The 23,576-nt window shown below is 42.7% G+C and overlaps 1 protein-coding gene and 1 long non-coding RNA gene across 2 annotated transcripts in view; one reads left to right on the forward strand and one right to left on the reverse strand.

Moving 5' to 3' along the window:
- Window positions 1-6,793: 6,793 nt before the first annotated feature.
- The window catches only part of LOC103002418 (ras-related protein Rab-7b), an 84,939-nt gene continuing 68,156 nt past the window's right edge, over window positions 6,794-23,576 (reverse strand). The window contains exon 6 of the mRNA XM_057547619.1: window positions 6,794-7,658. Within this exon, the coding sequence (XP_057403602.1) occupies window positions 7,641-7,658 (18 nt within the window). The 3' untranslated portion in view covers window positions 6,794-7,640. The remainder of the gene's footprint in view (window positions 7,659-23,576) is intronic.
- LOC130708321 (uncharacterized) lies at window positions 7,655-13,865 on the forward strand. The gene is made up of 3 exons (XR_009008531.1): window positions 7,655-8,892; window positions 12,154-12,240; window positions 13,818-13,865. It is a non-coding gene; the product is annotated as an uncharacterized LOC130708321 (long non-coding RNA).

A 23,576-nucleotide genomic window follows, 5' to 3' on the forward strand; every position in this document is an offset into this window, starting at 1 on the left:
TTACAAGATGTTATCATCAGGAAAAATTGGGTAAAGGGCACATAAGATCTCTCTGTCCTACTTCTTAAAACTGTATGTGAATCTACAATTATCTCAAAAGATTTCTAAAAATAAAATAAAACTAACATTATTGATTGCTGGAAAAAAAATGCATTTTTGTTGGTGACAATGAGAACGTCAAAACCTGAACCCAGGAAAACTAGATTTAGTAGAAATTTATTAACACAAAGTAAACTCAACAAAGGCTAAAACTGAAAATAGTAACAGTTGTTACTGACTAAAAATTGAAGCACATTTTCTCTATACATTTACCTATGTATAATTTGGCCTGGAAAAATTGAACTTGGTAGAAATAATTCCCACAACAGCAGAAGCTGTAATTGGTCACATTTGATATTGTCAAGAACACTGATAAAATAAATGCAACTGGTCTCAATGCAAAGAAGTTTCGTAAATTGAAAACAAAAATAGAAAAATTTGGAAGCAATGACTGTACCATTTAGAAAACTGATCACAGAATTGAATTGGCTTAAAGGAGTTTGTGTTAGAAAATACTCTCTCAATGAAAATGTAATAGCCTTAGCATTCTGACTTAAATATTTGTATTCAGTACTTAGCAGATCAAAACTATGGGATCAAAACATCCTATCATCTAGCCAAACCTTATGAAATGTTTACTATGTGCCAGGCACTTGACATACACTAGACACTTTTACATTCATTTATATCCTTTTATTTTATAACCTTTATAACATAAATTAGCTACGGTATTTCACAGATGAAGAACTGAGGTTTACAGAGATTGAGCAAGATTTCTGAGATGCTGCTGCTAGTAAGTGGTAGAGCTGGGATTTGAACCCAGTTCTCTCCGACTCCCTATGCTGTTTCCATACATTACCGGCCTTTCAGTGATGAAAAGGAAATATACCATTGTGATTATAACCCAGACTCTGAAACCAGACTATCCATGTTCAAATCTAATCTCCATCATTTAACTAAGAGGGGCATAGGGCAAGGTTCTTTACCCATCCATGCATCAGTTTCTTTATTTACATGAAGGAAATAGAGTGCATAACTCATAGGGTTGTGGTGATTAAATGGATCAACACACGTAAAGTATTTAGAACAGTGTTGAACACACAACAAAAACTCCATGTTAGCTTTTATTATATAATATTTTCTTGACTCCAATGTTGGACAAAATATTTTTGAAAAAAAAAAACCAGGGCTTCCCTGGTGGCACAGTGGTTGAGGGTCTGCCTGCCGATGCAGGGGACGCGGGTTCGAGCCCTGGTCTGGGAAGATCCCACATGCCGCGGAGCAACGGGGCCCGTGAGCCACAACTACTGAGCCTGCGCGTCTGGAGCCTGTGCTCCGCAACGGGAGGGGCCGCGATAGTGAGAGGCCCGCGCATCGCGATGAGGAGTGGCCCCCACTTGCCGCAACTAGAGAGGGCCCTCGCACGAAACGAAGACCCAACACAGCCAAAATAAATAAATAAAGTGAAAAGAATCAAATTAAAAAAAAAAAAAAGTTCCTGTTGCTTTCTTACATATCATGCTACAATACAAAAGCTGAATTAGACAACTCAGAAAGTAGTCAGGTTTAAAAAAAAAAAAAAAAAAAAACCAAAAAGAAGAAAGGAAGAAGTATTTTTGAAAATCTGATTTGCGAGGACACTCAGAATTTGGGAGGAATGAATGGTAAAATAACCTAAGTTTTGTCAAACATTAACATGTATATGTCTTTTATTGTAGGATTTGAACAAGATAGTGATATTAATTGCATTTGACCGGATATCAGGAGTTTTAAAGAAGTTACCTTTGGCTCTAGGGGATTGAAGTGTTTCTCCCCTGCCTATCTAATTGAATTAATTCCATATTGGACCAGCTTTTATTAATGTTCCTACTCTATGCTGATCCTGTAGTGATTGTGCATTGAGGGGAGAAAATACTGATTCAACTGAGTATTCTCAGGCATTAATCCTTCCTGGGTATGGGATGTCACTGAAATGATCTGGAGCTGTATGCTTCTCCTTTGCGTGTATCTTGTATAATGAAGAGTCAATAATGGACTTTTTTAAAATTATTTTTTGAGACACCAAACACTTTCCAATTTGATTTTGCCTTTTTAAAAATCAGAAAGTTCTGGGTATTTTCCAATTCTATATCTAGTTGCAATCAGACCCATTTCCCTTTCTCATAGCACATGAAACCAGCATCATTCTATTTCCAGTTAATTTTTCTGTGCTTCTAAAGGAGTGACTGTTTCACTTTGATGTTGCAGATGTTGAAACTCACAGGAAGTAGGGGGTCAGATTTACTGGAAAGCTTACATTTTTGAGGTCAAGTAGAGGTGAGCTAATTCTCAAAAGGGGAGGAAGGACCACTTCAAAAGGTTCTGAATCTTATTTTCTCCATTAGCCTAATTGACACTTATACTGGGTGGATGATGGTAATTGCTTAAAGCCATGCCCCTTTCACTGCCTTGAAGGTGGTAAAGGGATAGAAGCCTTAGGTCCCTGTCAGGGCACAGCAAGGGAGTCCTCCTGCAACCATCTGAAAATATGAGCTGCCAGGAACTACTCACCCCCCCTTCTTTATAATCATTTTGTAAATGTCTTCTTTTTTTAACTTTTTAGTTTATATTGGAATACAGTTGATTAACAACATTGTGTTAGTTTCAGGTGTACAACAAAGTGATTCAGTTATACGTATACACGTATCTATTCTTTTTCAAGTTCTTTTCTCATTTAGGTTATTACAGAATACTGAGCAGAGTTCCCTGTGCTATACAGTAGGTCTTTGTTGGTTACCTATTTTAAATATAGCAGTGTGTACATGTCAATCCCATCCTCTTAAGCTCAGCTCAGAAACACACCCATGTGTTAATCAAGGCTACAGATTGACTCTCCCTACGTGGCATGGAAGATGGCCAACAACAGCCTTAGTCTTATGTGTTTTTTATTTGCAATCCAAGAAGAGAGACTTCTCTGCCTCCAATATGGAAAATTCTAGGAAAGACTTGGATTGGACCAGTTTGGGACCCAAGCCTTTCCCTTGGACCTGTCTCTGTCTATTATAGCCTTATAGCATGCAGCATTATACTCCATCCAGTCTGCAAGTCAGGCCTCTTGCGGGCATTACAAAATGAGGTGAAGTGGGCAAGGGTGCTCTCAAGATGCTAAATAGAAGAGAGGATATTGGGTAGCCCTTGGCACTCAGGAAGCAAGCTTCATACACATGAGGTAGCCAGGAAGCAAGCTTCATACACATGAGGTAGCCAGAAAGCAATGACAGAATGATGAGATTTAGGAAATTATATGCCACAAACAATAACTAGGATTTACTTAGCATTGCTTAAATGGCAATGAAATGTTTCCATCTTTCCCTGAACTCTCATACTCCCTGTCTATTTTATTAATGCAAAAACAGGCCCAAATTTCTACGTCTCATAGTGTGGGAGATTAGTGATCTTGAGGGTCCTCCTGTTTCAGAACAGGTATATCTTTCATAAAATACAACTTCTTTGCATTGCTGAGATTATGGAAATAAGGGACACCTCCATGGGGACACACCACACACACACACACACACACAAACACACATAGTCAGAGATCTGAGTAGTTAGTATTGGAAAGTTGCTCTGAGGACATACAGGCAGAGTTGCTCTGAGGACAATTCCAAATAACAGTATGTCAAGAGGGAGAAGCTGACCCTGAGATTCACAGTTTAGTCCAGGGACTATGGAAGGGGATGACATGGGTCCAGGTCAGCAGCGTTCCTGGTCCTGGCAGAAGAAACCACTCTGGAGACAAGCATCCTATTCTGTATTCCACAGACCAAGAACAGCCAAATGTGAGCTCAATAGATCATCACACAAGGACACAAATCATAATGAGTGATTATCAGCAGAAATAAAACAGATTAGGATGCATATGGATTTGAAATATTAGAATTCTCAGAATCAGAATAGAGAATAACCATATATAAAATGTTTAAACAAAAGATGGGATCATAAAGATGAGCAAGCAGAAAGGAATAGCAAATATGATGAAGGAGATTTGAAAAAGACATAGAACTTTTTAAAATGACATATATAGTTTTAGCTATTAAAAAAATTCAGGGAGTGCGGTAATAGCATATTACACATAATTGAGGAGTGAATTGGTGAACCTGAAGATAGATCTGTAGAAATTTTCTAGAAAGTAGCACAAAGAAACAAGATGTAAAGTGCAAGAGAGAAAAAAAGAGACAAGGAAGGTAGAGTAAGAAGTTCCAATATCATATCAGAGTCCAGGAGGAAGGAGTAGAAAAGACAGGTAAGAGGGCTAATTTAAAGGTAATTTCCTAAAACTGAGGTACATGAGTACAAGGACACAGTAATCATGGCAGTTACCCAACAAGACAAAGAAAAAGTAAATCCAAACATGGACATATTGAAGACAACATGCCAAGTACCAAAAACAAACTGAAGATCTTAAAAGCATTAAAAAAGAAAATGTACCACCTTCAAAGGAATGACAGACTGACAGCAATTTTCTCAACAGCAAAAACCAAAGCCAAGAGACAATGGAATAATATCTTCTAAATGCTGAGGGAAAATCACATCACAGTCATCCTAGAATTGTCCACCTAGCAAAAATACCTCCACTCATGAGAGTGAAATAAAAACATTTTTAGAGAAACAGAAACCAAGTCTACTACCAACAGACCTAAGCCAGAAGAACTTTAAAATATGCACTCCAGGAAGAAGGGAAATAATCTTGGAAGAAAAGTCTGAGTTGCAAAAAAGTAAAGAAGTAGGCAAATATTAATATTGTCCATAAAATAATATTAACATCTAATTTCCATAACTTAGAAATAAAAATGTTTAAGAAGACATAATGAAAATACTCAGGATAATAGTATAAAAGTTGAAAGAGGAAATTGTTGTGTGATTTGCTAGGAGGGTTGAGGTAGTATTGTTAGTGTTTAGTAGTTTTGCATGGTATAATTTCAAAGGTAACCATCAGAGAACAGAAAGAGAGTACAGCATCACTTCCAAACGAGTAGAAGGAAAAATGGAATGAGAAAGCCAATAAAAATGGAAAGTTTTAATAGTCAAGAAGAGAAAAATAGGCAGAGGGAAAAATAAATAGGAAGCAGAAGGTAACAGCATAGTGGAAAGACAGACAAATATTGCATCATGTTAATGAAACAGGACTAAACTCACCACACAATGGACCGAGATAGTCACACTAGATATTTTAAAACATTCAGCCATGTGCTATTCACAGGGGACACATTCAAACATAAGGACAGGGAAAAGTTGGAAGTGAAAGATTTATGAAGCAAATATTAACCAAAAGAAAGATTTCTACTGTCAGAAAAGGTAGGCTTTAATACAGAAAAGCGTTATATAGATAGGGCCTCTGTGCAATAACAAAATGTTTGATACATCTGAAAGATAAAACAATTCTAAAAAGTCTTATGTTACATGTAATGCAAAATTGATAGAGTACATAGGGAAATTAAACTCATCATCAGAGTGGGCAATGTTCAAGGTACATCTTTTATTTATTGATAGGACAAAAAATTAGTAAAAATATAAAAATGCAATTATCGTTTGATTTATCAAACATATATAGATTCCATATGACAATATTTACAAAGACTAACCATGGAATAGAAGAAGGGTTAAAATTTTCAAATATCCCTTATCATATGGACCAAGTTTTCCAACCACAGTGCAATTAATTTAGACCTCAAAAACATATGCTTAGAACTTTTAAATCTCACTTTTAAATACCTTTTGGATAAAAGACCCCGAGAAATTTAAATATATTTAGAACTAAACAATAATGAAAATACAACATACCAAGGCTTCTGGAATGCAATAAAAAAGATACTACGAGAGAAATGAGAGAAATGTAGAGACTTAAATGCTTATTCGTATAAGAGAGGCAAGGCTGAAAATTAATGAGCTAAGTACCCAACTTAAGAAATTAGAAAAAGAACAACAGAATAAATTTAAAGAAAAATAACTTTAGGTGTCGAAATTAATGAAATAGAAAACAAAGATTTACAAAAACCTAAAGTTGGTTCTTAGAAAACGCGAATAAAATAGGCAAGCCTCTAGGAGAATTGTGCAAGAAAGAGAAATGCACAAATAATATTAACAATAAAAAGGGATATAATGAGAGATCCATCAGAGACTAAGAAGATAAGAGAGTACTATAAAAAACTACATGCCAAAGAATGCATAAAGATGCATTAACTTAGAAGAAATGAGCACATTCTTTGAAAAATAACCAACTCAAATAGAAATAGCTCATAACCATCAAAACAAGTGAATCAATTGTTTAATTTTCCTACAAATAATCACCAGGCACAGATGATTTTACAAGTAAATTCTACCAAGTGTTCATGGAACATATCATTCTAATATTATGCAAATTCTTTGAAGAAAAAAGAAAAAGAATATTCCCTAATTCAGTCTATGAGTCCACTCTACCTTTGATGCTAAAACTGGAAAAATATAATAAAGAAAAATCATAGGGAAACTTCATTTAGGAACATAAAGAGAGTAATCCTACACAAATATTAGCAAAATAAATCCTGCACTTTATGAAAAAAAATAACACATCATGACTCAGCTGAGTTTATTCCAGGAATGTAAGGTTTAACTTCAGAAAATCTGTAATTATCTTTCACACCATTAGCATTACAAGAACAAAACAATATGGTTATTTCAAAAGACAGAGAAAACACATTCGATGAAATTCAAAATATCTATTTATGATTTAAAAAAATTAACTAGCTCAGAATCGAAAGGGATTTCCTTAATCTGATGAGGGAAGTCTAACCAAAACCTACACAAAATTATTTTTAATGGTGAAACAGTGAAGGCTTTTAAAATCAGGAAGAAAAAAGAAAAGAAAGAAAACATATAAGGTTTGGAAAGGGGAAAAAAACCCTAAAATTTCTCATTATCCACAGATGATATGATTGTCTATATAGATTCTTTTATCTACAACCTTAAAAGTTTATATATGCATAATACAGCTTTGTGTAATAGCCAAGAACAAGAAACAATTCAAAGTCCATCAATAATAGAATGGATACATAAACTGAAGCGTAGTCGCGCAATGGAATTCTGTACGGCCAAGAGCATACCAATGATCAACAGACATACTCAACAACATGGGTGAATCTCACAAACTTGATGTTGAGTGAAAGAAGCCAGACACCAAAGAGCACACACTGCATGATGCCATTTACATAAAGTACAAATACAGAAGGACTCACCTCTGCTGTGGAAGTCAGGAGAGTGGCTCCCCTTGGGCGGGGGGCTAGCGGCTGGAAGGGGCCCAGGGATGCAGTGTGCAGTAAGGAGGGAAAGCGTGGGATGTGGAGCCAAACGGTGTGGGGTTTAAATGCCGGCTCTGCCACTCACCAGCTGACAGACTGTCCACGCGGGACGTAACCACTGTGAGACTCAGTTTCCCCCACTGGAAAATGGGCATAAGGATGGTCCCCACCTCACTGGATTGCTATGAGATGAACAAGATAATGTATGTGAAGTCTGTGGCTCAGGAAGTTCTGGAAAGTGATAGCTATGGTTGTTGTCAGTCTTGTTCTTCTTCCTGGACTCCTCCACTAGGAACCTAGTGATTCCTGGGGGTAAAACACAAAAAACAGAGTTTTCCCTTAGCAGATGGCTTTTGATTTCAAGACGTTTCCTTCAAAGACGCTTTGGGGACCCTCCAGACCCCAGATATGTCCTCTTCAGTCGACACAGGTGTTGCTTTGTCCTTAGAACTCCTGCTGAGGTCACAGGCACCAAATGTCAAATGGTAAATTCTGCAAGGGGAGGGGGTGAGATACTAAATCAACTGCTTACTTAACTGCACTTCTTACAAATCTCAGACCAGCAAAACACATCTCTCATTCTTACCTTTATGGTCAGAGCTGCTTGAGTCTAAGGGCATTTTGGTTTGGAGGCTGTGTTTGGAAAACCTTCTGGTACCACTCTATCTGGGACTAGTCAGGCAGCCTCCCACCCCACCCTCGCCCGGGCATGCACCGCCATTTATCATGAAAAGAATGCAGCACCTGCTTCCCCCGCTAAATTTCCTGCTTTTTGTAAAAGCTTCTAAAATAGATTTTGAATTGTACGGTTTTCATAAATGCTGTTTTTGCAAAGTGTTTCTTGAATAATTATTTGTGCTTAGTGTTTGAAAAATAACTTTGCTCAAAGAGAAGGAAGATAACGTGTCTAGTGACTATAACATTAATGGGAGCACCCCTGAGCCAAGTTGAAGGAGATGGAGATGAGACACGTGGATAATCAACATTTGAGCTCCTGGAAGGGAGCCATAAACAAGTGGCAGACTTCCGTGGAGCTTCATCGATTCGTGTTCACTGAGCCTCATTCATTAGGGCAGTTGGGAAGCAGCAGGTGTACACACGTGTGCACATGTGTGTATTCCAAGGGGTGTAAGGACGAGAGATTGGTCCAAGCATCCTACCAATGTGACTTCTGCTTCATCCCAAGATGAGTCAGAGGCTTTCAAAGTATTGAAGAAAATAGGAAACGCTCCCCTAGTTCATGACGTAAAGCAGGAAGAAGCTTGAAGTGGGGCAGGCTGGGTTCCGGGTGCTGCACAAAAGCCCAAAATAAAAACAGAGACTTTTCAGCCCAGAAAGAAAGCCACCTTGTCCGCTGCCCAGGCTGGAAAAGACACGGTCCAGAACATTTATTCTGCCATGCTTCAGTCTTTCAGGCAGAAAAAGCCCTGGCAGGAGTTGATTTTGCAAGTTGAACAGAGAAGACTCGTCTTTGGAGTGGAGGGGATCAAATGATACTAGATGTGAAAGCACTTTGGAAAGTTAAAGGGATTATACAAAGGTAAGAGATCATTGTTATTAGTGGTGTGTTTGCTGAGAAGATGCCAGAATATGTCTTCTCCATAGATGATCACGACACCGCAAGGGCCAGTCGTGTCAGAGTGAGGATGGTGTCAAGTCAGGTGCCAGGAGGTGGGCCGTCAAGTGCAGCCCTACCGCTGATGAACCGCTAACTAAAAGCAAGCCCTTCGCCTCTCTGGCCTTGAGTTTCTATATCTGTAAATGGGGCATAATAATAACACCCTGCTCAGCGGGGTGTGGGAGACCACATAGGTAAACGTGCCCAGCGTGTGAAAGCCCTCAAAAAACCAGCTATTGTTTACTGAGCTCTTATTCTGGGCCAGACACCACGCTGAGTGCTTTTTGTCTAGTCTCCCATTAATCTTTACGAGAAACCCATGCGGTAAGAATGGTTATTCTCCATGTATGATGAGACACGGAGGCTCCTTGTGGATGGAGGCCCTGAAAGGTCCTACTGGGTGCCCGAAACCCATAAGTGACAAGATCAAAACCCAAACACAAAACCCTGTGGTGCCAGCCCCAAGCTCTGTTCACTCTCTCCCATTTTTCCCCAATAAATGTTACTTGAATCTCAACTAGGTTGTCCATCTTTTGAAGGCAGGTCCTGTTTGTACTTCCTGAACTCTCATCCCGGAGCATCTGTTCTGGTATTGACTGCCATTAAATATTTACTGAAATTGAAATGTAATAGCTCTGTGGGAAAGTCCCTGCTGGCCCGGTCAGGCTCTGACAGCTGTTCTGTGACTCCACGTGACTCCCTGATCCAGCAGGGATGACCTCTGCACAGGGGAGCTCAGAGACCATCATACACACAGCTTCCAAGGGCAGGTGATCAGACAACTGTGCCCGTCACCACCCTGAAAAGAGGGACCCAGATCAGGTAGCCTCTGGTGGCCAGGCAGGTGTCTGAGGCCCTGGGGACATCCTCCAGCCCAGCTGTAGGAGTGCAGGTTGGCTTATCTCAAAGCTTCCCAAAAATCACTTCAGAAGTAACATTCGAGCTGTCCCGCATTGTAAATCTTCGAAAAGATTTCTTCGAAAGCCTGACGTAAAGACTGTATTGTAGGAAACACTGCATCACCATCAACTTCCAAGTGAAAACTGCTAAAGTGTACACAGTGGACAATGCACCCAGCATTTCAAATTAAGGCTTTCTAACGTAGCATTTCTTCACTCTCACAGACAGATGCACACGGCCTGATTTGATATGATACCCAAATATAACCAAAGTGTAATTTTAGGAAACTAAATTAAACTAAACCAAAGTGTAATTTATTTTTGAGTCGATGATAATACCACTGTAAATTTTCTTTAGGATAACTCCTTCTCGTGCCAGAGATAATAATGTTCCGGTCTTCAATTAAATGAAAGATTGAGTATTTCCTAGGGAGCTACTTGGTAGATGTGGTGAAGCCGCTTCCCTCGTGCTGCCACGTCTCCTCATTTTCCGTCTTTCTTGGGTGCTCTCCTTTCGTGCATTCGTCCCTCTTTGCGAGTGCCTCGTTCAGAGTTAGTCCCCTCGGGTGTACATAAGTCTGGAGGAGGAGGACCGGTCCTCTGCCATTCAGAACCCAGGGGAGCACCCAGGAATGAGCAGGAGACAACCAAACTGTGCTGACGAGCATGGGCGGCTGGCAGGTGGGGCAGCGCACCAGTTTGGCACTATGCTCTGCATCCAAGCAAGCCCCGCCCCTAGTGCACCGAGTCTCATTTTTCAGGGACTGTTTGCCAGGCTGCAAGTGCTGTGTGGATTGGAACTCCAGTGTCCCATGGCCTCTCCAGCCTCTGACATCGAACTGGCTTTTGTCTTGACCTGCTCATATAAGATCTTGGGCTCCCACAAAGTCGCCTCTGGAAGTACCCAGAGTAGGTGCCCCTCCCCACCGTCATGCCTGTGGGCCATGTTCTGCCTCTGTCCCGCTCCCGTCCTCCTGAAAACCCGCGTGAGAGTCACTGGCACTACCCACGTGAGACCCCAGTGTCCCCATCTTCCTGCACAGCCACTGCTGCCAGGTTGTATGGTCCTACAGCACAGGGTGCCGTGTGCCCAGAATATTAAACTCCCCTGTCCCCCACTGTGAGCCCTGCTTTGTCCTAGGGACACACATGCCTGCCGCTCACATTCTTAGATTCATGGTGTCTCACACAAGACAGTTCCTTCAATCCCTGCCTGCTGCCCTCCACACCCTGCCCCTCATCAGAGGCCAGCACGAATCCCCCACCACACACAGAGCCCCAGTGCAGTTCAGTTCTTGTGTACTGACTCCTTCTGCCGGCCCCCAGCTCACCAGACCGGCCTGGACACGTTTGCTGTCAGTGAGGGCTCAAGGAAGGACACCCACTGTGGGAATACATCGGGGTTTTTTAGTTAACATGCTGTTTTGTTTTCAAAAACTGAGATAGATAGATAGATAGATAGATAGATAGATAGACAGATAGATAGATACGTGAGAAAGTTCTTCCTTACAGTAGAAAACCAACAAATAAATGTGAAAGGAATAATGGATTTAGAAAACCGGCACCTGGCAACCATCATCATAATGATAGATTCAGGCCAGAATCATCAATGGATGCTAAAATTAGTGGGTGAAATTTAGAGGAGTATATAGACCAACTCAAAGTACCTCCCCCCAAGATTCTTATTAATTACAAAGTAACCTTACAGAAGGGAAAATTAAGTCACTTTACCGTGGAAAAATCTGGCCCATCCCCCCTTAACCAAATGATCAAAGCTAACATCACTGGTGATGAAACAAAGAGACAGCAGCACGTGCCTCCTGATACGGTGCCCTGAGAAAAACCCAGCACCACAGCTTTGGTGTTACTGCCCAGAGCATACGACCTGAATGCAATCACAAAGAAACATCAGACAAGCCCGAAGGAAGGGTCATTCTACAACCTAAGTGGCCTGCGCTATGAAAAAATGTCAATATCATGAATGCAAAGAGATACTCAATAACTGTCCAAAATTAAAGCAGACTAAAGTGATGCAACAACTGAATAATATAGTCCTGGGTTTTCTTTTGCTATAAAGGACTTTATAGGAAAATTGATGACAACTGAATAAAGTCTGCAGGTTAGGGAATAGTATTGTATCAGTCTTACCCTGTATCAGTATATGTGGTGAGAGAGAAAATGATAAAACCAATATAGTAGAATGTTAACATTTGGGGTACAGGCAGACTTTGTGTATTGGGCTTTATTGTACTTCACAGATAACTGTGCTTTTTACACATTGAAGGTTTGTGGCAACCCCGTGTCAAGCACGTCTATCGGCGCCATTTTTCCAACAGCATTTGCTCACTTCGTGTCTCTGTGTCACGTTATGGTAATTCTCGCAGTATTTCAAACTTTTTCATCATTATTATATTCGTTACAGTGATTGTGATCAGTGATCTTTCATGTTACTATTGCGAGAAGATTATGAAGGCTCAGGTGATGGTTAGCATTCTTAACAATAAAGTATTTTTTAATTAAGTTATATATGCTCTCTTAGTCATGCTATTGCACACTTAATAGACTATAGTGTAAACATAACTTTGATGTGCACTAGGAAACCACAAAACTTAGAGTGTCTCATTTTCTTTGATATTCTTTTTTCTGGAACCAAACCTGCAATATTTTTGAGGTCTGCCTTATTTGAGTGTAATTCTTTGCCCTAGCCTTGTAACTGCTCTGTAAATTGAAGTTAGGTCATCATTTATTTTTTTTAAATCTGAGTTTTTCTTTGAAATTTCTGAAGGCATGTTTGTATGTTGCCAAACCAGGGTGGTGGGAGAAATAGTTGCTGTTTTCCCAGCAATAGCTAAATCCAGTCTTCTCCTTGGCTTTAAGGGCACAGCTGGTTTCCAGGTCTTTGCAAACAGAGAATCATCACTGTTACCTGAATTTAAACCAGTTCTAAACCTTTTCATGGCTGTTTCAAAATAGCTTAGAAAAAATTGGTGGGGAAATGGGATGGGCGTGGGGTAAGGAGGGCTGCATTTCTAAAAGGACGCATACCCTGTACACCCTGAGCCCCCCGTAGGGTTGTCTGCTTGGCTTCTGAGAGGGAAAAGCTGCAAGGTCAACGCAAGACCCTCCTTCCCCTTCATGCCAGGGGCCAAGAGCTCCACGTCCACAGATTCCTGCAAGCCTGCTCATGACTCAGGTCTCAGAGCTGATTTCTTATAGTCCTAAAAATAATTCAAAACTAGCCCAAAGCTACTCACACATCAGACAACCTGAGGGCACTCTTGCTGGCATCAGGAAACTCAGAGACCTAATTAAACTCTTCTTCCCCTCCCCTCCCTGGGAGCACAGACTAGGGGAGAGCAAATCACAATGGTCAGATCCACGTGGGTGTCCCCTGAGGGGAGGGAGTGACCTCAAATCCCAGCAGAAAAGCAAAGAAGGTGGGAAGACTGTGGGATCCTGGGCTGCCTAAGGCTGGTTTCCAAGAAAGATGTGTCCCTGCTGCTTCTCTCTTTTGTTCAGGGGCCCGCCAGCCCTCTGACAACCGCCCATATGTCCAGCTGGGGCAGTCCCACTAGGAGAAAAGAGACCTAGATATCTGTGCTAGAGACGGGCTTCAGAGCAGTATGTGGGCCGTGGCAACTGGAAAAGACTATTTTCAGTTGAATCTGCACCCATCTACCATTCCCCTCCTATGTGGGAGGGACTGATATAAACCAGGGACGGGACAGTTCTCCCAAGCTTAGTTAGGATGTGACCTCAGGGTTGGGCAGGAGGAAGTTATAGGACTAGAGTCCCCACCTCAACCCCTCCTCCCCACTGTCACGTACCCTGAGTGAACAGGAAGTGTTTATACACCTGGCAGGTATGCAAGAACACTTCTTAGTTTTGAATCAAATAAATAACATCGAGGCGACATTCAGTGTTCATTGTCTACCTTCCTCATTCCAGGCACGATGCTAATCGCTCCAGGAGATGATCTCTTTTCGTCCTCCCAACTGTCTATGTGGTAGGTATTATTAGTCCCATTTGAGAGTTGAGGAAACTGAAGCTGAGAGAGGCAATTTCCCAAGTCACCTTTGAGAAAGTGGAAGAGCAGTTAAGTTTGCAGTCAAACAGGGAAGCCAAACAACCACATGAAATATTAAACAGCAGTAAAAGAGCTCTTTGGAGAAGGGTTTCACCCTAGACTTTGTCCATGACCTCACCAGTTTCAAGGCTTCAGTCCTCTCCATGCAAAGCCCCCTAAACCTGTAGCTCCAGGTCCGGCCTCTCTCCTGTGCTACAAAAATTCCCTAAATGCTTGCTGTCTGCTTGCTGTCTCCTCCAGGTTGCCCTCTCTGGAGCTCACACTCAGCCTGGCCAAAACTAAGCTCACCATCACTTCTACGTTCATCCCAGACTAACTCCTCATCCGATGTGTCTATTTCTGGGCAGTGACACCATCTCCTAAAGACAAAGGTTTGAAATCTTGAGCTTTCCATCACTGTTCCGTTATATGCTGTCTGAAATACTTTTTTCTCATTTTCCTTCCTCTCCCATACCTGCAGCTCTTCTTTCACCTATCCTCCCTCACCCATCTAAGGAAATCTGGGCTCTCTTTTAGCAGAAAAATATGATAGAACTCCTTCCTCATCTATCCACCAGTGCCTAAGAATGATTTTTTGAAAGTTGATCAGTCAGAAAAAGGAATGTCAAATCCTGGACGCTCACTTTACCTAGATCCAATTTTAATGATTCACATACATACCTTTATTATCTAACAAAATGGAACGAGGACACTCAGCGTGAAGAAAAAAACATTTTTTTTTAGACTCTACCAAGCCTTGTGCCAGGTGCTTTCACATACATTATCTAACTTAATTCTTATAACAACTCTGCAAGGTAGATACGATAAAACTCACTTTATAGACAAGTTCAAAATCAAGCTCAAAGGGTGGGAGGGAGGGAGACGCAAGAGGGAAGAGATATGGGGATATATGTATATGTATAGCTGATTCACTTTGTTTTAAAGCAGAAACTAACACACCATTGTAAAGCAATTATACTCCAATAAAGATGTTAAAAATTAATTAATTAATTCAAAAAAAATCAAGCTCAAAGAAGCTGAATAACATGCTCAAATCATACACCTAGTGAGTCTAGAAGCCTTTCTCTTCTCTTTTACAATCTCTCCCTAAGTGATCTCACCCAGATTTAAAATATCATCCATAAGCTGATAATTTCCAGCTTCATGTCTACAACTCTGTGTTCTGGACCTCTTACATCCCCCCTTAAATGGCTAATCCACCTAGATAAATTAACATGTCCAAAACCCAAGTCTTGGATTTTCCCCTCCCCCACTAAAATAGTTTCTCCAAGGCTACTGAAACTTCTGCCTCATCCCTACCACTCTCTCCCTTGCCCTCCAAGCTCCAGTAACACAGGCGGATTTGGTATGACTTAAACATGTTAATCTTATTCTTGCTACAAAGAGTATGTACTTACAAGGAATATCCTTCCCCCAAATCTTCCTTCTAGCTTTTTCCTTCACAACTCAGATCTCTCACTTCCTCAGAGAGTTTCCCTAATCGTCTAGCTCAAGTAACCTGTTGGTCCCACCACTCTCTATCCCATCATTCTATTTTCTCCATAGTACATATCAGTACATATGTGAAATTAATTTTTAAAAATATGTTAGTTGGTTCTCTCCCCAGACCAGATAGTAAGCTCCATGAAGGCAGACACTTTATTTCTTATATCCCAGTTCCTAGTATAATACCTGACACAAAATGGGTGCTCAATAAATATATGTTGAATCCAAGAATGAAAGAGTTTCAGAATAAGAATTGAACACAGCCTTGTGTAAATGCAAACCTCATGCTGGATGAAGGTTGAGTGATGGTTACTTGTCTTGGAAATCACAAGATGAGGCAAGTTCCTAGGTGTGCATCAACTTCATTAAACCCTTTGTAGCCAGTTTGATCCCAAATAAGCTAAGGTCAGTGGTGGGTAAGAAGCAGGGGCCTGGGGGCTTCCATGGTGTTCCATAGTCAGTGCCCCCTTGAATGATCCATGCTTCCATCTCCATGCCAGGATGGCTATTGTGACATGGATTCAAACCTCTAATTTCACCCTGAGGTAGACACTACTAGCTGCCTTCCCAATAGGCATTTCCATCTCCCTAATGCCAAGAGTAATTCATGCACCTACCATTAGCTTGTCATGTGCTTTGGGGAAAGCTGGATACATCCTTAATCCCAAGCGTCTATATGAGTCTAAGCCAGTCATGGTGGTCCCATTCCCCTTGCCTGTGACCGGTTTAGGCATGAACATGGTATGCGGTCCTGGCTAAGGACACATGAGGGGAAATCTGTGTGGGGCTTCTGTGAAAGATTCCTTCACTTGCCCAAGAGAGACACAAGGAAAGATAGTTGCTTTTCTTCCACAAGAGTAATTGTGTTATTGTGTCTGGGTGTGGCACAGTGGAGCTAAGGCAGTCATCATGAGCTCACAACAAAGCTCATGTGTTGAAAAGGGCAGAATAGAAGTATGGACAGAAACTGGGGCCTTGATGCTAGATGAGCCACTGAATTAACCAACCCCTGCAGCACCCTACCTCGAGATCTCTTTTTATGGGCGATGATAAGGACAATGGTCTTTACTGTCCAAACCATTCTGAGTTGAGGTTTCTGTTTCTTTCAGCCAAAAGCAGGCTCAAGGAGCCATGCCCTGATGAGACTTTGTCGATCTACTTCTTGGCTCTGTTTCAGGCCTACATCAGTCAAAGTCAAATTGTTGCTGCCTTTAGCAACAATTGGTCACATCTGGTCCTCGGTCCTGAACTAGCCTCACTATGTGGAATCCTTCCAGATCAAGAAGAGCCACATGAAATAAATAATATTTTTGACATATTTATTGCACTTTGCATTTTATAGAGGTTTCAGTATTTCCTTCTACATGCTTCAGCATCTAGTATGTGCCAAGCCTGGCACAAGCAGCGTGATAGAGCTGTGAAGGCAACAGACAAGATCTGCGTCCTCATGAAGCCTACAAGGAAACAAGTACAATAATTTCAGATTGTGGTGAGTGACGTGCAGGAAATAGATAAGGCAATGAAACAGAGAGTAACCAGCCAACTGCAGTAGGAAGACTTCTTAAGACCTGATGGTCAGGGAAGGCCTCTTTGAAGAGGTGACCTTTTCTCAGTTGTAACTTGAATCTATTTTTTCTATTATTGAAAAATGTACATAACATAAAATTTACCATTTTAACCATTTTTAGTGTATAGTTCAGTAGCATTAAGTACATTCACATTGCTATTCAACTATCATTACCTTCCATCTCCAGAATTTTTCATCATCCCAAACCTAAATTCCATATCCATTGAACACTAACTCCCCACTCCTCTCTCCCCCCAGCCCCAATGACCACCATTATGCTTTCTGCCTATGAATTTGACTACTCTTGGTACCTCACAGAATTAAAATCATACAATATTTGTCATTTGTGGCTGGCTTATTTCACTCAGCATATGTCCTCAAGCTTCATCCATGTTGAAGCATGCATCAGAATCTCCCTCCTTTTTAAGGCCAAATGATATTTCATTGTATGTATACACCATTTTGTTGATCCATTCATCCACTGATGAACGCTTCAGTTCAAGAAGGTGACGTTTGAAATGAGAGCTAAAGAATGAAAAGAACCAGCCATCCAAACCCAAAGAACGTACAACGCTGAGAGTGGACCATAGTGTAAACTGTGGACTTTCAGTGGTTATGATGTGTTCGCATAGGTTCATCATTGTAACAAATGTACCACTCTGGTGGGCGATGTTGATAATGGGGAAAACTGTACATGTGTGGGCACAGGGGGTATATGGGCAATCTTTGTACCACCCCCTCAATTTTGCTATGAACCTAAAACTGCTCTAAAAATATAAAGTCTTAACATAAAAAAAAAAAGAGCCAGTCACAGGAATTGCCAAGGGACTGGTTTCTCGGCAGATGGGGCAGCAAAGATAAAGGCTGGGAAACTTCTAATCTTTCCTGAAGACTCAACTCCAATGCCAGCCCCTCTGCAGTTTTCTCTCACATCCCTGAGCAGCCGGTCACTCCCTGTCTGTGCTTCCAAGGACTTTTACCTGTATTTATCCCATCGCACCGTTGTCTCTCCTACCAGGCTATGGTTCCATCACCCTTCCGAACACACATTTTTTTTTTTCCAAGAGCTGCAAACAACTGCAAAACGGTGAACTTGAGCTGCCAACAAACTGTGAAAATGATGGATTTGAGTTTCTCTTTACTTTCAGCCCCATAAGGCGGAGGAGATAAGGAACACGATGAAACAGCAAATGCAGGCGGAGGAGGAAAAGAAGCAAAGGACCTGCGTCCTCTCCTAGCTAAGCCTTGAATTTAGAGCCGCAGCTTCCTGGAGCGGGGAGGGATATTGCAGATCCTGTAATACAAGGTGTTTGCTTTGTTGTGGGGTGAAATGTTTTGTGCAAGCTTCCTGGACGGACACGGAGAGGCTGGGAGAACAGCAGGCTCTCAGCAGTCCTGAGAGGTGGTTAAAGCAAGTTTTCAGTGCCCCTCTGTATCCTCCTGGTGTCCCATCGGCTGGAGGACTTCACGTTATTCCACGCTTGGTGGGCTTCTGGGGCAAAGGGGTCCTTGCAGGGCCCCCTCAGCTCATACCTGCAAGGGCTGCAAACAGCCCTGGGTGACTTGCTGTGAATCTTTGCTAACAGGAAGGAAAATGGCGGTTACTCCCATTGCCCCAAAGATCCTGGGTCCCAGAGAGAGAGAGAGAGAGACTTGGTCTTACTCCAGAGGATGCCATCCCATCAGCTGGGAGAGGGTCGCTGGTGGTGCAGAGGCCCCAGGTGCACTCTAGCGGTTGGTGGGTGGGCAGACCATCCTGAAACTGGCTGTTCAGAGGTGGCCCCTGTGCTTTGCTCGTCCACATGGCCTTGAACTTGTCAGAGCTGCCACTGCGCTTTGCATGAACTTGCCCTCTACAGCCCAAGCCATCCTTCTCTGACTCTCTGTCACAAAGCTGATTAACATTCTCTCTCGGAATAATTCCCAGGCCCCTCAATCCCTTTCAAAAGCTATTTTCTCCCTTTACATGGAGCACAATTTTGTGGGGACAGAGGATATCGAATAATGCGAATGCTGAATTCTCAGAAAATGGCCAGACGTTAGATTGGTATGTATGCATCCCTCACATAGAAACAGGAAGATGTTCGTCTTTTGTTTATTGACTAGGCAATCAAAAAATTACTCAGAGTCTATTGTGTGCTACGAACTAGGCATTTTGGAAGAGACGGCACAGCCTGACATGGTCCTGGCCATTCACAGAATTATCAACCTGCTGAGAATGACTAGCACATGTGAGAAAATGAGAGAGAAACTGAATGCTATTGTGTGTGGCCCTAACCCTTTGTGCGTAATTACAGGCTGCCATCCATCCCTGGGAAACACACCCTTTCTATAGGATGGGTCTCCCTCGGAGTATTTTTCAAGGTGAACGAGGCACTGTTCTTCCGAATGTGGCATTCCTGCCAAACTCTCTAGCATATTTGTCATCTGAATAAATCTGATCAACAAATGACACTCTATACTCCTTGGAGCAAACACCAAGTACGGATGCTGCATGTGGACCCTGAAGGCAGAGGGTCATCTCAGTGACAGCTCATTATCACATGACCTGGAAAGCCAAGGTTGCCCATGTCCCCGCCCCTCACCAGGCGGGGCCACGTCTCCTTGCCTGCAGGGATTCCCAGGGTGACGGCTCTGTGTCTGCGGCTATGGCCACACCAGGCACGACTGCCGATTGTTTCCCTGGGGCTGACCTCATACACCTCACACTTTTGTCCTCTGGGCTGCTGGGAATGCCCTTTGGGGTTTTCCCATCTGAGCTGCCATCTCTCTGCAGTGGCCCCTGCCCTTCCCCTCTTCCTCTCTTCCTGGGGGAATCACAAGGTTTAGGGAAAAGGTAGAAGCAATTCCTATCTAAAGAATTCCGCATTTGGCTATTTGTTCCCCCTGTGATGGGGCTCAATCACAGCCACCACCTCTGTCCAGAGTTACAAGTGCAAAGGAACCCAGAGAAGGGAGAAGTCAGTGTGGAAAGAAAAGGGCTGGGAAGGCTGCCTGGAGGAGGCACCTGATTGTGTCTTTGACATATTGGCATGAATAGAAAGAGAGGGGGAGGGGAGACCCCAACAGGGTGAAGAACTGGGGCAGATCTGAGCAGGCTGGGGGTGGGGGCAAGCTGAGGGTGACACCAGGGGGCAGAAGGGCATGGAGGAGCCTGGTGAGTCCAGGGCAGAGGGCCAGGGGAGGAGGTGAATAAGGTCCACTCCCCAGCCAAGAGTGAGCACTTACTATGGGCAGACACTGTGCTAGGTCCTGGGGACAGAGCAAGGGACAAACAGACAAATCTTACTGCCCACCCCATTGGAATGTGACAGAGCTTATATCCTGGTGGGCAGAAGCATTCTAGGAGTAAAATAATAAGTAAATTGTATAGTATTTAGAACCCGATAAAGTGCTATGGAGGAGAATAAAGCAGGGAGAGTGAAAGGGAGAGCTGGAGAGGCTGAGGAGTATCAAAATGTAAATGCGATGGTTAGAGAAGGCCACACAGAGATAAGTGACATTTGAGCAAAACTATGAAGAAGTTGATGGAGTGAACCATGTGAGCAGCTGAAGGAAGAGTAACCCAGGCAGATGGACCAGCAAGTGCAAAGGCCCAGGGGTAGGAGCTAAATCCACATATCCACGGAATAGCAAAGGGACCAACACGGCTAGCGTGAAATGAACAAAGAGAGAATAGGAAATCAAGTTAAATAAGTCATGGGGAGGTGGATTGTGTAGGGCCTTGTAGACCCCTGGATGGGCTTTCTTTGCCTTTTTATTGTCCTCTGAGTGACATAAGGAGAGATTTAGCAGCTCTCTCTGATGGCTTGGTTGGCAAGAGTGGGGGCAAGCAGGGAGGTCAATTAGGAAAGAATGCAACAACCAAGGCAAGCGGTCATGATGGCGAGGACCAGTGTGGTGGCCGTGAAAGTGAGAAATGGTGGAGGCTGGGTGGTGGGGTTTTTTTTTCGGCCACATCGTGGCATGCAGGACCAAACCCATGCCCCCTGCAGTGGAAGCATGGGGTCCTAACCACTGGACCTCCAGGGAATTCCCCTGGGTGTGTTTTTAAAGTGGTCTCAACAAGCTGGCTGTAGCCGATGATATAGCCTGGGGTGTAAGAGAAAGAAAGCACTCCAGGAAGACGCCAAGGTTTTCCACCTGAGTAATTGGAAAGAAGGAGATTCAATTAATGGTGATAGTTACTTGGTTGGGGAGGGGAAAGGACCTGGTGGGAGGGGTGGAGTTTCAACTATAGAGACTCTGAGTTTGCCTTGCAGGCAACAGGAAGGATTTTAGTCTTTGTGATGAAATGAACGTTCCAGAAAGGCAAATCTGGCAGTAATATTTAAGAGGGGCTAGAGCAGAGAAAGACCTAAGATTAGGGACTCTGCTTTAATCTAGACATGAAGTGATATTTATGGGAATGAAAGTAGAAAATCTATGTAGAATGCAAATGTGCAATGGAGTCTTTTTTTGAGACCCACTAAAAACAGGCTGAACCTTCCCATGTCCCACAGTAGGTCCTATGCCCTCCCTGACGTTTCTGTGATTTCAAAACCTTATGTTTGTACAGCCATTTCTCACGCTGTCCTTTGAGCACCGATCTCGCTCTGTCTCACTTCTTGGAGCTGGTACCTTCTCTCTGACTTGGGAGGGGGGACATCCCCTTTTCTTGATTTTTCTCCCAAACTACTCACACAGGAAAGCAGGGGGTAGTCAGCTTTACTGAAGATTTGTAGGGTCATGATGGTGGCATGGGGTGTTGGGAGGTGACATTGTGCTCCTGCCCCCAGGAAGCTTAAGGACACCTTGTTCTTAAAAAGCTGCTCCACTGCATCTGTCTTAACAAGTGTTCTCACTGGTGTGAGTGACAGACCCCAAATGACAGCAGCTCAGACTCAAGATAGAGGCTCATTTCTCTCTCACGTGACAATGCCGAGGTCAGGAATCTGCTGTGCCCCCGGGGCTGGTGTGGCCTCCCGTGGTGCCAGGGCCCAGGATCCTGCTGTCTTCTCGCTCTGCCGTGTGTGGCCTCCATTCCCAAAGCCTTCTGACGGGGACAGCTGGCCTCTGGAAAGAGGAAGGTAAGAGCCCCACTCCTCCCTGGGAGGGAAGTTCCCCCAGGCTGCCCGGACCTCTTCCTCTTACAAACCACTGGGCAGAAGGAGGGCGACAGGTCGTATCTGGTTGCAAAGGGGGTGGGATTTACAGGTGGGATTTATTCTGGGAAGTCATGTACCCACTGAACATTTAGGGATTTTTTTTTTTTTTTTTTTTTTTAACTAGAAGAATAGAGGAAACTGGAGGCTGTTGATAAGCCTCCTTCCTTGGAGCCAGTCTCACTTCCCGGGACTCCCTTCCCCAGCCCAACCACTCCACACTGACAGCCTTGCTTTCCAGCCAGAAACACCCTTTCACTTGAATTCCTAAAACGACACTGTTTTCTCCTGAGAAGGACTTTGTGCCAGCCTCTTCAATTAATGCTTTTTCTCCCAACCCACAAAAGAACAGGCATTTGAAGAAAACAGCGACAGAACTTGGGATGAAGAAGAGAGAAAATTTAGGTCCCTGCCTTTGGAAACAGGAAAAATAGGAGTCACCCTATTGGAAATAAGGTCATGGGGAAGGAAGAGTGTAAATAAAAATAAAAAAACAAACTTACGGTTACCAAAGGGGAAGGGGGAGGGGGATAAATTAGGAGTATGGGGTTAACAGATACACACTACTGTATATAAAATAGATAAACAACAAGGACCTACTGTATAGTACAGGGAACTATATTCAATATCTTTTTTTTTTAAAATTAATTAATTAATTTATTTATTTTGGCTGTGTTGGGTCTTCGTTTCTGTGTGAGGGCTTTCTCTAGTTGCGGCAAGTGGGGGCCACTCTTCATCGCGGTGCGCGGGCCTCTCACTATCGCGGCCTCTCTTGTTGCGGAGCACAGGCTTCAGACGCACAGGCTCAGTAGTTGTGGCTCACGGGCCCAGTTGCTCCGCGGCATGTGGGATCTTCCCAGACCAGGGCTCGAACCCGTGTCCCCTGCATTGGCAGGCAGACTCTCAACCACTGCGCCACCAGGGAAGCCCTATTCAATATCTTATAATAACCTATAATGAGAAAGAATATGAAAAAGGAGATATATATATATATATATATATATATATATATATATATATATAACTGAATCACTTTGCTGTACACCAGAAACTAACACAACGTTATAAATCAACTGTACTTCAAAAATATATTTATATATATAGGTGGGGAAGTGGAATGGGGATGGGAAGAGAGTGCATTTCTAGAGGAACTGGTTATACAAGGTTTGGACATGATAAATTAGAGGTAAGGGTGGCATCAAGGTAAAAATGTATTCCACATTCTTGAAAATGTAGAAGAAAATATCAGGTAAAAAGTCAAGCTGAAGGATGGATGTAATTTCTATATGCCTCAGTTTTCTCATCTGTAGAGTGGTGGTAATAATAGGACCTCTTAAATGATGTAGAGCGTGTAGCACAGGGCCTGCACACAGCGAGTGTGGGGTACGTATTAGCTGTTACTGCTTTCACTAGATGCAAGTCAT

This window comes from Balaenoptera acutorostrata, chromosome 1, assembly GCF_949987535.1.
Source record: "Balaenoptera acutorostrata chromosome 1, mBalAcu1.1, whole genome shotgun sequence".
In the NCBI taxonomy this organism is placed as follows: Eukaryota; Metazoa; Chordata; class Mammalia; order Artiodactyla; family Balaenopteridae; genus Balaenoptera; species Balaenoptera acutorostrata.